We start from the raw sequence: 13,037 nt of genomic DNA, 5'->3' as shown, positions 1-13,037 counted from the left end.
AAAGTTCTAAGCAGGAAAATGATTCACACACATGAAGAGGAAAGTAGAGAAATTTGTGCTGTATATTTTCAGTGAACTAGGGCTATATATTATCAGCATAGATAAATCTTACAAACATAAAGATCAAAGAAAAGCAAGTCACAGAAGACTACATATAATATGACCCCTTTCATATAAACTAAAAGTTGCAAAGCAATGCTATGTATTACTTCAACACACACACATATAAACTGTGAAAGGTGCTTGTGAATGATACGAATCAAATTCAAGACAGACGTTACTTTGGTTGGGGCTGGGGACCAATAAGAGAGAACACAAGGAATATTTAACTATGTAGGTGGTGTTTTGTTTGTTTGTTTAGGCTGGGTGATGGTATACAAGTGTTTACTCTTCTATGCTTTATACCTTTTCAGTAATGATGGAAATGGAGTTCAGAAGAGGAGAAAGGAAGGCTGAAAGTTGCCTGAGTATCTGGAATACTATTAAAATAATAAGAGCTAAGAGCTCAAGATGATAAGAGTTTAAAGGAGTAGTGATGAGCTTGACATGAAAAGAATGGTTGTACAACTTATTTAGGAAAAATAAATAGAAGACTGGCATCTGATAGTGTGTGAAGGGTTTAGAAATGAAAACCTTTCTCAGGACAGCAAAGTGTACACATCTCTTCCCTACTCCTTGCTCGGTGACATACTATTGGTAGCCTGAAATCAGCAATTGTAGGAGTATTTACACCACAAAAATCTGAGAAAGCTACAAATCCAGGCTCTTTTCTTGTTTTTGACTTTGAATATCAGCTTACTAGCACATTACTGTTTACAACCCATTTAATTAGAATTGAAGAGACAAAAGAAAATTAGTAGGTAAGCCACGAAGAACACACCTGTTCCTCAATTCTTACATTTCTAGCCTAGATTGAAGCCTACAAAAGTCTTTGGACTACTATCTTAACTGACGTCAATTGTTTTCATAAATAAGAAACTATTTTGTGAAAATACTTTATAATACAGAGCCACTGAGAAAATCTACTTCCGATTTTCTTTTTAAAGTCTTTGGTGAGGTTGCGCGCACTAAGTTATTTAGTATCATATTCCTAAGAAGACAACAGCACAGCAGGAAAGGGAAAGCGAGTTATTTTCCAAGAGAGGTGGCTCACCCAGTGTCTCCCATTATGCATCCAGACCACGTGTCCTCACATTTACACTCACCTAAGAGAAAATGAATACACATGCTTTGTTATAAAGTGAAAAAAGGTGCTTTAGAGTAGCCTGTTTTTAAAAAGTATATTTTCACTTTATTCCTTAAATACCTTTTAAAAAGTAATACCTGTTTCCTAATTTTCCTTATATTTGAAGTTTTCTATGCAAGTATAACAACAAAAATCTACTCTGATCATATCAAGATTATATAATTTTTATAACAATAAAATCTTGATATTTGCTTCAAAATGGCTTAACAATTCCAGGGGCCCCTGGGTGGCTCAGTTGGTTAAGGGTCTAACTTTGACTCAGGTCATGATCTTACAGCTCGTGAGTTCAAGTCCCACTTTGGCTCTGTGCCGACAGCTCAGAGCCTGGAGCCTGCTTCAGATTCTGTGTCTCCCTCTCTCTCTGCCCCTCCCCTGCCTGCTCTATCTCAAAAAGTAAGTCTTTTTTAAAAAAATTTTAAGAAAATGGTTTAACAATCCCATACCAATGAAACAGCATCACTATGGGATTCTGGTTTCACAGTTCCTTATGGGAATTCCTACACTTTCTTGTCCAGTTTTAAAACCTCTGCACCAAAGTTGCTGGCAGAAGGTAGTATAGCATACTAGTTAAGCAGAAAGGCTTAAAACACCTGGGTTCAAAACCTGGGCTTGCCACTTAATTTATGTGTCATCTTGAAGACATTACCCTTTTGACATCCAGTCACGTTATTCTGTAAAATGGGGCTGATAATTGGTATGGTGCAGGATTATCTTGAGGATTAAACCAGTATCTAGATGTAGATAATAGTGGCATTCGGTTATGTCTTATAAAGGGTACTTCATAAGTGGTAATAGTTATTATTAACAGAAACAGTCTCATTTATATTTATTATTAATACAATAAATAAGGTTCTAATCAATTCACTCCAAATACATAATATTTGACCATTCCTATAAATTAATTTTACCTACTTGAAAAAACATATTCTTCCCTGATAGTAATCCTAGTGTATTTTACTAGATCTGTATTTTACTAAGCCCTTTACGAGGTCTGATCCTAGCAAACAAGTTCTATGTCTGTGGCCATACTAAGAGACGTTTTAAATAAACCATAATAGAAGTATGCCTTAAACCTATATGCCTAAGATTCTCTACTAGACCATTTGAAATTAGCAAACTGAGCTCAATTTTTAGGTGAAATTCAACAATAAATTTATCATCACACAGCTTTAAATGTTTATTACACGTGGAAAAATTTTCATCTGCAATATAAATATTACCTTGTATTACTTTTGACAAAAATGTTGTATGCCCTGGCTGTTTATCTTAGACTGTTACCCAAACTCTTTTTATCAAACAACTGAATTCAAAATCTCATTCTCTAAAATATTTATAAATAGTCTATTTTAAATACAACTAAACCACAAGGGTGAACTTACCACTTGCTAACTTTCTTTTGTCTGAGATAATACCAATATTATGGGCTAATGACTGAGCAAGTGTAACTGCCATTAAATCAGTTTTCCCAAACTGAAAAACAAAAACAAAATACATGTAAATACAAATTATGTTTTAAGATGGGCCATAGAAAGATGTCATAATATAATTGGAAACATGTAAGTTCTAAGCATCTTATTTAGCAGAGGTTAAACCAGTAGCTAAAGCTGAACTATGGAGCATTTGGGAAAAAGCTGTAAGAAATAAATCCACATTTGATAAAGTCTTATAGGGAAGCCTAGAAGTCAGAGAATCACCAACTTTTGGGTTTTGAAACTTAAGTCTAATTGTGAGTCCAAATTTCACCAGTGACATTTCTGAAAAACTTAATACTTGTATATACTAAATCAGTCTTTTAGGTAATAATAAAAATAAAGGTGTAAATTATTTGGAACTTGTTTATCTTTGTGTATCCATCCAGTTCACTCCTGAAATTTCCCCAGATTAAACAGAGTGTGACTTCAGAAAACAAATGGTATGGGTAAAAGGAAGTGGTAATGATCTGTGGGCAAAAGAAACTTGAGAAGACCAATAAAAGATTTTTTTTTTCATTACGTCAATTTAATATTTTTCTTGTAGATCACTTCCATCAGATTTAGTGCCCTAAGGGTATATCCAAAAGAAAGTTTTCTTTGGAAAACCTAATCTATTTTTTTCTCTAAAAATTTACCAAATAATGAAGAAGGAAGAAAATTTCCAACTGGGTTGTTAGGTAGGAAGCCAATGCTTCAGAGAATTATTCAATTCTCCAGAAAATCAGCCAACGTAATAAACAGGGTTTTATTTTCAATAAAGGTAAAAGTAAAACATTTTATCTATATAATCTGTAAATAGCTAAATTTGCAGATTATTCTAAGGAGAACATGAACAGAATTATCAAATACGATCTTCCATTATTTTCCTATTCTTTGTCCTCTGATCATTTTGGTTGTTAATAAAACAACCTAACATCTAGAGAATGTGGAATATGAGAAATGATCTCTTAAATATTAGGAAAACATTTTCAGCCATCATACCACTTTGTATTGTACAGATGTTCACACCTACTTCATTCACGCCTCCTCCTTTCAGCAACGAGCAAATCCCACCAATATAAGCTGCCCCGCTCCGGCTACTCTCAAATTGACTTCCCCTTTTAGAAAAGGAAATGGAAAATGCTTACTCTTCGCAGTTCAAATATCATTGCACCTCTCATTATTAATTTACCACACTTATTTTCTCAACGAAATGCATTTCTATACTACACATACCTGAGTAAGTGAGGAATGTGAATATGGTTTACATACATAGCCAAAGAAAAAAGTCTGAGGGATGTTTCCCCACATGAGCAATAATATCTTAAACAGGACCATACTTATTTTAAAAACTTACTAATATGAGGTATTCTGAGGATACAAAAATCACTTCTGTGTTTATTTCTGACCAAAATACATAACTTGAATCTCTTAATGAAAAAACATCAGATAATCCCACAAGGAGGAACATTCTATAAAATAACTGACCTACACTCTTCAAAAATGTTAAGCCCAAAATACACAAAGAAAGGCTGAGGAGATCTCCCAAATTAAAGGAGACTAAAAAGACAGGACAATTAGATGCAATGCATGACCCCGGGTTGGGTCTGAATGGGGGGAGGGAATTAGCTATCAAAGACATTATTCAGATAACTGAAGAAATCTGAATATAGACTATGGGTTACTTAAAAGTCTTGTGCCCCCATTAAATTTTCTAGTTTTAGTAATTTACTCTGGTGATATAAGAGAATGTCTTTATTTTTAGGGAATATATATGTATTTAGTAGTGAAGGCCCAGTATGTGAGTATCTCCAACTTCCTCTCAAATGGTTCCAGGAAAAAAAAATTGATAGATAGAAAAATAAATGAAAGCGAAAAAAAGAAGGAAGGGAGGGAAAAAGGCATAGAAGGACAGAAGGAAGAAAATCATACACAAATGGGGCCAAACGTAAATAATTGATGAATCTGGGTAAAGAACATAAGATATTTCCTTGTAGTATCCTTATAACTTTTCTGTAAATTTGAAATTGTATAAAACTTAAAAGTTATCTCAAAATACACTCTTTGACTTCCATTTAAACTTCCTTCAATAGTTCTTTTGATAACAGGTTTTTTATATGCTATAATATATAATTTGCTATTATATCACATATGCATTTTACCCCCCAAAAACTGAAACAGTGAGAAGAAATTAAAAATAAACTCCAGAAATACTAATGTCTCCCCTTGGAACCAAAACAAAGGTAACATTAACATTTAAAAGAAAGAAACTTAAAAGAATATAATTAATCTGTTAAGAATATTCTTTATAATATTACCAGTACTTTTACTCAATAAATACTGATTAAAATATCTTAAAAATTAAATACAAATATATATTCAGTAATAAAATAATTCAAAATTAAACTTCTTATACTTTCATGACAATTTCAAACAATCTATACTTTAAAACTTCTTCCAAATGTATCTGCCATGTCAAATTCTAACTGCACTATACAGCAGAAAGGATATATCTCAGTCACAAGTAATAGAACATTCAACATGGAACCAAAAAAAGTAATAAATCATAAGTTACGTACGAAAAAAGGTGAACTGCATCACTTTTCTCTTTGATAAAATCCCTCCTGTATTTCATAAACTCACGTAGGGTGATCAATGGATTTTCAGATATGGCAAACTTGTTGTCAGCTGCCCAGGTTTCCATGGCAACCAATACTATCCTTGTCTTCAGTTGGTCTTTATAGATCTAGTATATTAACAAAGTGAACACACCAGCTATATACATGCAGTAAAATCAAATGATTTATGAACAGGACTATAAATCTTTTATTAAAACCCTTGCATTTTAGTTAAATGTAAACAACTCTACTGTCTTTGAGGGAGATAATTATTTTTCTAATTCCTATGCATTTTCCTTGAGTAACAGAGAATCAAATTGTTTACCAACTAATTTCCAAAGAACAGAACACTAGTTAGAAACAAAAGATCACTTTTTGACAAATATTTGCACCCTTATTCAAGACACCCTGAGTCTATTTTCTGGCACCCTGGAAAAAGAATTTATGCATTCTTGGGTTTTCCAAGCAAAGAAAGGAACAACAAAAACACCCCAAGGACATAAGTTCTATGCAACCTAACTGGCCCCAATTAAACTCACACTGCCTTGTCAAGAAAAGATTCAGAAAGTGAACACAGTAGGATTACTTAGTGCATTATTCCCAGAGACCTAGGCACTCTCTTGAAAATAGCATAACTGCTGTACTGTTTCTCTGTATCTTTGTTAAGGGCTAGGACTCAACTTTTTATTTTTCAATGTGAAAAATATAAGAAGAATTTCAAGCGTAAATCCATGGGTAACTCTGACCACCGCCTTTTATCCTCTTCCCAGCCAGGGATCAAAATCAAGGAAGTCCACTGCAAGGTTACTAGGGACATAGAGGACACCTTGCCTGAAGGGCAATTCAGAGCACCAAAAGTATATGAACCATATTATCCATTCTATTAGCAATCAGGAGAAGAAATCCCTCTATGGCAATACTAAGTAGAGTTGATACTTACCAAATCCGCCATGTTCACCACCGATTTTGCATATGTATTGGTATGTACAACTGAAAGCCGATGTTTTTTAAACTGAAAACAAAACAAACAAACAAGTGAAGGGTTTCCAAGGTCATCAGCAAGTAATCACCTCAGCAGACAAAAACATAAAGTAACTGAAATATCTCTACAGCTTTTTGTAAAAAAAAAATGTAAGAATTGAGAATTAGTTCTTTATATGTTGTATAGTCTAGGAAAGGCTCTTAAAGTTTGAGTCCTCAGTTGACTCAACTGTGAGATAAAATAAAAAAATACCTATTCCATCCATTTCACAAGTTTATTTTTATCACAATTGTTACTCAAAATGATAAAACATGAAAGTTGTCTATGAACTGCAAGACATGCAAATATAAGTAGGGTGGACAGCCAGAAAAATGTACGTGAATACTGCTGTACGTATAAAAACTTACAAGTTCTACAAGACTTAATCAGTAAGAAGAAGAAAGTCCTAACAGGTCACAAAGAGGTAACTTAAAGGCTAGATGTGGATGCCATAAACCTTTTGTTTGGCCTCAATAGTGTTTTAGAAACCAAGAACTATGTAAACCTGATTTCTGGCTTCCCTTAAAATTAGCATTCTCCCCATGGTGATAACTAGCAAGGCTAAGAGGCAGTTACTTCCATTAGACAGGCCATGTAACTTTGCTTTTGCCGGAGGCCTCAACCTCCTCCCCCATTGTTTTACTCCTGGCTTATTTCACTTGTGTTACCTGCCTATAGACATCTGAATCTGTGCTGTCCTAAAACATCCAAATATATGTTTTTATAACTTATTCTGATCTTGTAAAAACCTCAGGAAATAGTAACATTCACTGATTTCAAAGAGGTAGAAAGATAAAACTTAGTTCTAGCCTGAAAAAGAAGCACCCAATCTGGATATTATCATTATTATTATTATTATCATTATTAGCAACAATACATGATCAATATGTTTGTTTACTTAATCATATACAAACAAATGAGACACTTTCCTTCAAATAAATCAAAGTAAATTAAAATGCACTTGTACTTGAAATTAAGTAAAAATCAGCTATGTTCATCACTGAACATGTTTAGTTTAAAACAGTGGTTACATAGAACAATTAGCATCATAATTCACTGCTGTGCTATAAATGTAAGCTAGTGACTCCAACAAGTCCATGAGTTGAATATACACGCACTCTGGGTCAAAATAAATGACTCAGCAAGAAGGAGGTTTTGCCAGGTTCCTATCCTAAAATCTTCACTGCTTGCCTATGTAAGCATTTCCACATGGTTTGCTACAGAGCAAGCCAGAAATTGAAAAGCTGCTTTTTCTTTTATTAGGATAAAGCTGTACATTTCAAACTAAAGTGTCACATTACTGGTGCCTCACTAATTTTTTTTCAATATAAAAATATTAATTAAGCAAATCCAAAGAGCTGACTAATTGTAAGTCAAATAAATATTTTTGGAACCTCACAAAATACTGCTAGTTACATCCACCTAAGAATGTTTCTAATTTACAGGTTGTTACTGGCTAACAAATACTTCAGCCACTTAAATGTCTTCTCCAAGTAACAATTTTTTGGGTTTCTTGTTTCTTCTAAACATATTTTTGCACCAACCAGCTTTACCCACAGGGACAGACAAGTTCAAACAACAAACATTTCAGCAAATCCTACCATGAGATGATCGTTGACAATCATCAATTCAATATATTTGGTCTCCTCCTCTACATTACGAGGATGTCGACGAAGCTGCAATATAGTAAAGGAAATAGCACCTAAATAAGCCCTCTGAACTTAGCTGTAACTAAAAAATATGTTACACGTTATGTCACACATTTTACTGTACTTTTTTTTCCAAACTCTCCTTATTTCCCCCACTCCTAGCCCCTGACAACCACTTTTCTACTCTTTTTTGTGAGTTTGACCTTTTTTTTTTTTTGATTCCACATAGAAGTGGTACCATACAATATCTTTCTTTGAATTATTTCATTTAGCATAATGTCCTCCACGTTCATCCATGTTGTCACAAATGACAGGATTTTCTTCTTTTTTAAGGCTGAATGATACTCCACTGTATATATTTACCACATTTTCTTTTTTTTATTTTTTTTAACGTTTATTTGTTATTGAGAGACAGAGAGACACAGAGCATGAGCAGGGGAGGGGCCAAGAGATGGAGAGACACAGAATCTGAAGCAGGCTACAGGCTCTGAGCTGTTAGCACAGAGCCCCACATGGGGCTCAAACTCACAAACTGCGAGATCATGACCCGAGCCAAAGTCCAACGCTCAACAAACTGGGCCACCCAAGCACCCCCCACGTTTTCTTGATCCATTCATTTGTTGATGGACACTTACACTGATAAGACTGTATTGCTTAATTGAAATATATACACACACATACACATATTATATATATATATCAAATCATCCCATTGTATAGTTGTACATCCCATTGTACATCCCATTGTACACACACAGTGTGTGTGTGTATACACATTATATATATATATCAAATCATCCCATTGTACACTTCAAGTATCTCATAATTTTATTTGTGAATTATGCTTCAATAAGGCTGAAAAAATGTTTTTAATTTTAAAAAACAAAAATGTATGAGAGAAATAAAATTTCCACTTTCATTCCTTCAGAATTCTTTTTTTCATTTTCATCAATTTTAACCTAGTTTTTGAATAGGTAATACATTTATATGGTTTAGAGAATTGTCAAAAGGTTCAGGGTCAAAATCTTCCTCTCACTTCTGTTCCCTATCTACCTAGTTGTTAACCCTTCCCCCACAATTGGTATAGCACAGTTACTTGTTTCTTCCAGAAATATTTATGCATATAAAATCAAATATAACATTTATTTTACTTGGTACTTCCACTTATTTCACTAGCTTTTGCATGAGGGTATTTTCACTTACCAATATATCTTGGAGGTTATAACATATGAAGGGCATGCTTTCCGTTTAATTTAAGCTCCTGCGGATCTCTGAGAGGATACAGGGAGTGTCTGATGGACACTTTTATTCTACAATCTCCAAATCTGGGACTGAGAATGTCCCTCCTTCTTCTGGTACATTTTAAGGGATCTCCCAAATGATATAAGAGCTTTTGTTAGGATAGTTTTGAGAGCTTCCAGGAAGTCTTGGATTATCTAGTACAGCTATATTATATGTCTGTTTAACAATGAATTTTCTCCACCTTCAAAATCATGATTAGTGGATGCCACCAGTAGGAGACACGAAGGCAGCCATATGCCTTTGTTCCCTGCAGTCAGTCTATAACACAGTCTTTAACAAGATCTATAAAATTAAGTCTTAATTTTTTTTAATGTTTATTTTTGAGAGAGAGAGAGAGAGAGAGAGACAGAGCACAAGAGGGGAGGGGCCAAGAGAGAGGGACACACAGAATCTGAAGCAGGCTCCAGACTCTGAGCTGTCAGCACACAGCCCGACACAGGGCTCGAACTAATAGACTGCGAGATCATGACCTGAGCCAAAGTTGGATGCCCAACCGACTGAGCCACCCAGGTGCCCCAATTCTTTCAATTATGCTATCTTTGGTATCCATCTTTTCAGTAAATCTTTTTATTCACTTGTCCAATGGCTATTTTTGTGATGAGAGTATATAAGCAAACCTAACCAATGCATGAATATTTGCTTTCAGAGCTGCATTTAAAATAAACTAAAAAAATTGCTGCCATGTGGATTTTGTTCCAGTGTTAATTGCATTCCCAAATTTTAAAACTTATTTTAAAATTCAAAACCCTTATTACACCAAGTTGATAGAATTCTCAGTTTGGAAACCAAGCAGTAGTATAAACTGCATCCAATGACCTGAGGCTTTTTAAAAGTAGATGTTTTAGGATGACAGTATCTGCTTTGTAATTGTGGAAGAGACCTGAGTCTTACCAGTTATCACAGCAGAGTTTCTAACAAGACTCAACATTTTCTCAATGTCAGAGACTTGCCATATTGGCCACACAGCATTCTAGCACCTCACCTCTGTGGGTCCACAGCTGTCTCAGAAAAAGAAATCTAGTGTCTGTCTGCCTTCAAATGACTGGATGTCACAGATGTTTATTAAGAACTTCAAGGAATGCGTCAAAAGAAAACTATCCTGTTCTCTGATCTCATAAGTCATGAAAATAAATATTATTTCAAATTAAATCCTGTTGGCATCTTTATTTAACTGGGCCTCAATATGTATGTATATTCACAAAATATATAAAGCTCATGTAGCAATTCATAGAACACAAGGGCTTCTGAGAGGCAGTATATAAAGTATATATGGTTATAAAAATACCAGACTTCCTAGGTCAGAATCTGAACTCCACCACTGGATAACTCACTATAACCCTGGGCAAGTTTCTTAAGCTTCTCATGCTTCAATGTCCTTATCAGTAAAATGGGGATAATAATAATACATTCCTTATAAGATTGTTAGGAGAATCAAATGTATTAATATAATTTAAATTCTTAGAATAGGACCAGGCACAAGTAACCTGTGCCTCAATAAAAATAAGCAATTTTATTCACATTAGATATGTGTCTGTAAACTCATTTTATGTCATACTTATAAACATATTTAAACAGAAGATGATTGGTTTCTTCAACTGTGTGATCTTACTAGAGATCTATTTCCATCATCCTATGTTTTTTATGCCAAACACCCATACATAATGTATGATATTTTAATTCTAATAACCGGAGTTCTGTTCTTTCTTTTCCTCTCCTTTTCTTTTTTGAGTATACTAGACATATAATGTTACATTAGTTTCAGTATACAACACAGTGATTCAACTTCTAAGTTATGCTGTGCTCATCACAAGTGTAGCTGCCATCTGCGACCATACAGGCTATTGCAATATCAGTGACTATATTCTCTGTGCTGCCCTTTACCTCTGTGACTTGCTCATTCCATAACTGGAAGCCTGTGTCTCTCACTCTCCTTCTCCCATTTTGCCCATGACTCCACCCACTTCCCTCTAGCAATCACCTGTTTGTTCTCTATATTTACTGGTTTGATTCTACTTTTTGTTTGTTTATTCATTTATTTTTTAGATTCCACAAAGTGAGTGAAATCGTACGGTATTGTGATGAGCAGAGTTCTTATTATGCCTAAAGCATTCGCCAGTTCTATGATTCTGGTCATTTTCACATTCGAAGACATCATTTTTTTTCCTGTGAAAGGGGATTGATAGCACCTACTTCATATGGTGCAAAGCATTATACAAATTGTTATTTTTTCCAAGTCCAAGATGCACTGAACATTCATAAAGTTGACATCCTGAGTTTATATCCCAGACTCCAACATAGTTTAAGTGTGGCAACAGCATTTTGTGGCTTTAAAACCTGATGGATTCTCTTGTAAGGGGGTATCTTTACAAGTAGACCTCACGATGTGGTACAACCCAGGCCAAGGAAAGAGGCCTATGTTATAAAGAACCCAAGATGCCACAGCAGGGGCCATAATCCACCTGTAAGATGAATAACCATATTATCACCACTATCTTGAGTCCTTTTTGAGTCTATGATATGGCCCCATCTCCACTGCTCCTACAGATCCGTCACCCTTACTGTTTACCATGACAAATGCCTGAACTAATACTTAGCCATCTTACAGAGACTTAATATAGATTTAGATGACTGGTAGTTGCCAAGTGTTTTTGAAACATCATGGAATATCTTGTGAATACATACCTGCCGTTTACTTCTTTTTGGTGCTGGCTTCAAAATAAATTTTGGTGGAGTGATGTGTACTTGCTGAAATTCTAAAAGGAAATAAAAATAAATTAATGTAACTTGTATTTGCCAGTTTTCTTTCATACAGATGAATCAAAGTTTTACTATCCCTTCCTAGAATAAATTGTATAATTATACTTTATTAACTATTAGTAACAGTTACTATGACTGTTGATAATTAATGTAAGTTATAATTGGAAAATTAGATCATTATAATTATGTGGTTATTATAAATTTTATAATATATAATGTTACACTTAAAGATAATATAGAACATTAATCAAAGTAATTGTGTTCATATTAATACTAAATACATATATCATGAGTGAATATAATTAAAGCAATCTTGGGCACTATTCCTATTTTAATTTATCTCAAAATTTTTCTCATATTTCTGTAATAAATACTATCACATCCTTTATCAAGAATCTTCTAAATAGCCAACTTGACTTCCCACTACTGACCTTCATTAAAGAATGACACAGCAAACGCTGATGAAGATGTGAACAATCAGAACTCTCATATAGTGCTGATGAGTGTAAAATGGTATAAGCACTTAAGAGAAAGGCTCAGCAGTTTCTCACACAACAATAGTTCTCAAAGTGAAATCCATGAACTAATGGCATCAGCATATTCCCAGCATACCTGGGAACTTACTGGAAATGCAAACTCTCATAACCCACCCAAGACGTACTTGAATCAAAAACTGTAGCAACTGGTGCAGCCACTATGGAAGACAGTATGAGGTTCCTCAAAAATTAAAAATAGAACAATGCTAGGATCCTGCAATCCCACTTCTGGGCTTACAGTCAAAGGAATTGAAATCAGCATCTCAAAGAGATACGTGCACCACCATGTTCACTGCAGCATTATTCACCATAGCCAAGACATAGAAACAACCTAAATGTTAAAGGAAATGTGGTATACACATGCAATGAAGTATTACTCGGCCTAAAAACAAAACAAGAAGGAAGGAAGGAAGGAAGGAAGGAAGGAAGGAAGGAAGGAAGGAAAGAAAGAAAGAAA

The 13,037-nt window shown here is 34.4% G+C and overlaps 1 protein-coding gene across 15 annotated transcripts in view; it reads right to left on the bottom strand.

Moving 5' to 3' along the window:
• The window catches only part of ADAM22 (ADAM metallopeptidase domain 22), a 235,764-nt gene that overhangs the window by 62,162 nt on the left and 160,565 nt on the right, over positions 1-13,037 (bottom strand). For all 15 annotated transcript variants that reach the window (XM_042965798.1, XM_042965686.1, XM_042965704.1 and 12 more), the window contains exons 8-14: positions 11,970-12,040; positions 7,938-8,012; positions 6,256-6,327; positions 5,277-5,443; positions 3,731-3,815; positions 2,626-2,716; positions 1,154-1,205 (exon numbers count right to left, since the gene is read on the bottom strand). In XM_042965798.1, coding sequence (XP_042821732.1) covers positions 1,154-1,205; positions 2,626-2,716; positions 3,731-3,815; positions 5,277-5,443; positions 6,256-6,327; positions 7,938-8,012; positions 11,970-12,040 — 613 coding nt within the window. The remainder of the gene's footprint in view (positions 1-1,153; positions 1,206-2,625; positions 2,717-3,730; positions 3,816-5,276; positions 5,444-6,255; positions 6,328-7,937; positions 8,013-11,969; positions 12,041-13,037) is intronic.

This window comes from Panthera tigris, chromosome A2 (genome assembly GCF_018350195.1).
Source record: "Panthera tigris isolate Pti1 chromosome A2, P.tigris_Pti1_mat1.1, whole genome shotgun sequence".
In the NCBI taxonomy this organism is placed as follows: Eukaryota; Metazoa; Chordata; class Mammalia; order Carnivora; family Felidae; genus Panthera; species Panthera tigris.
This window is presented reverse-complemented; position numbering and strand designations above follow the sequence as displayed.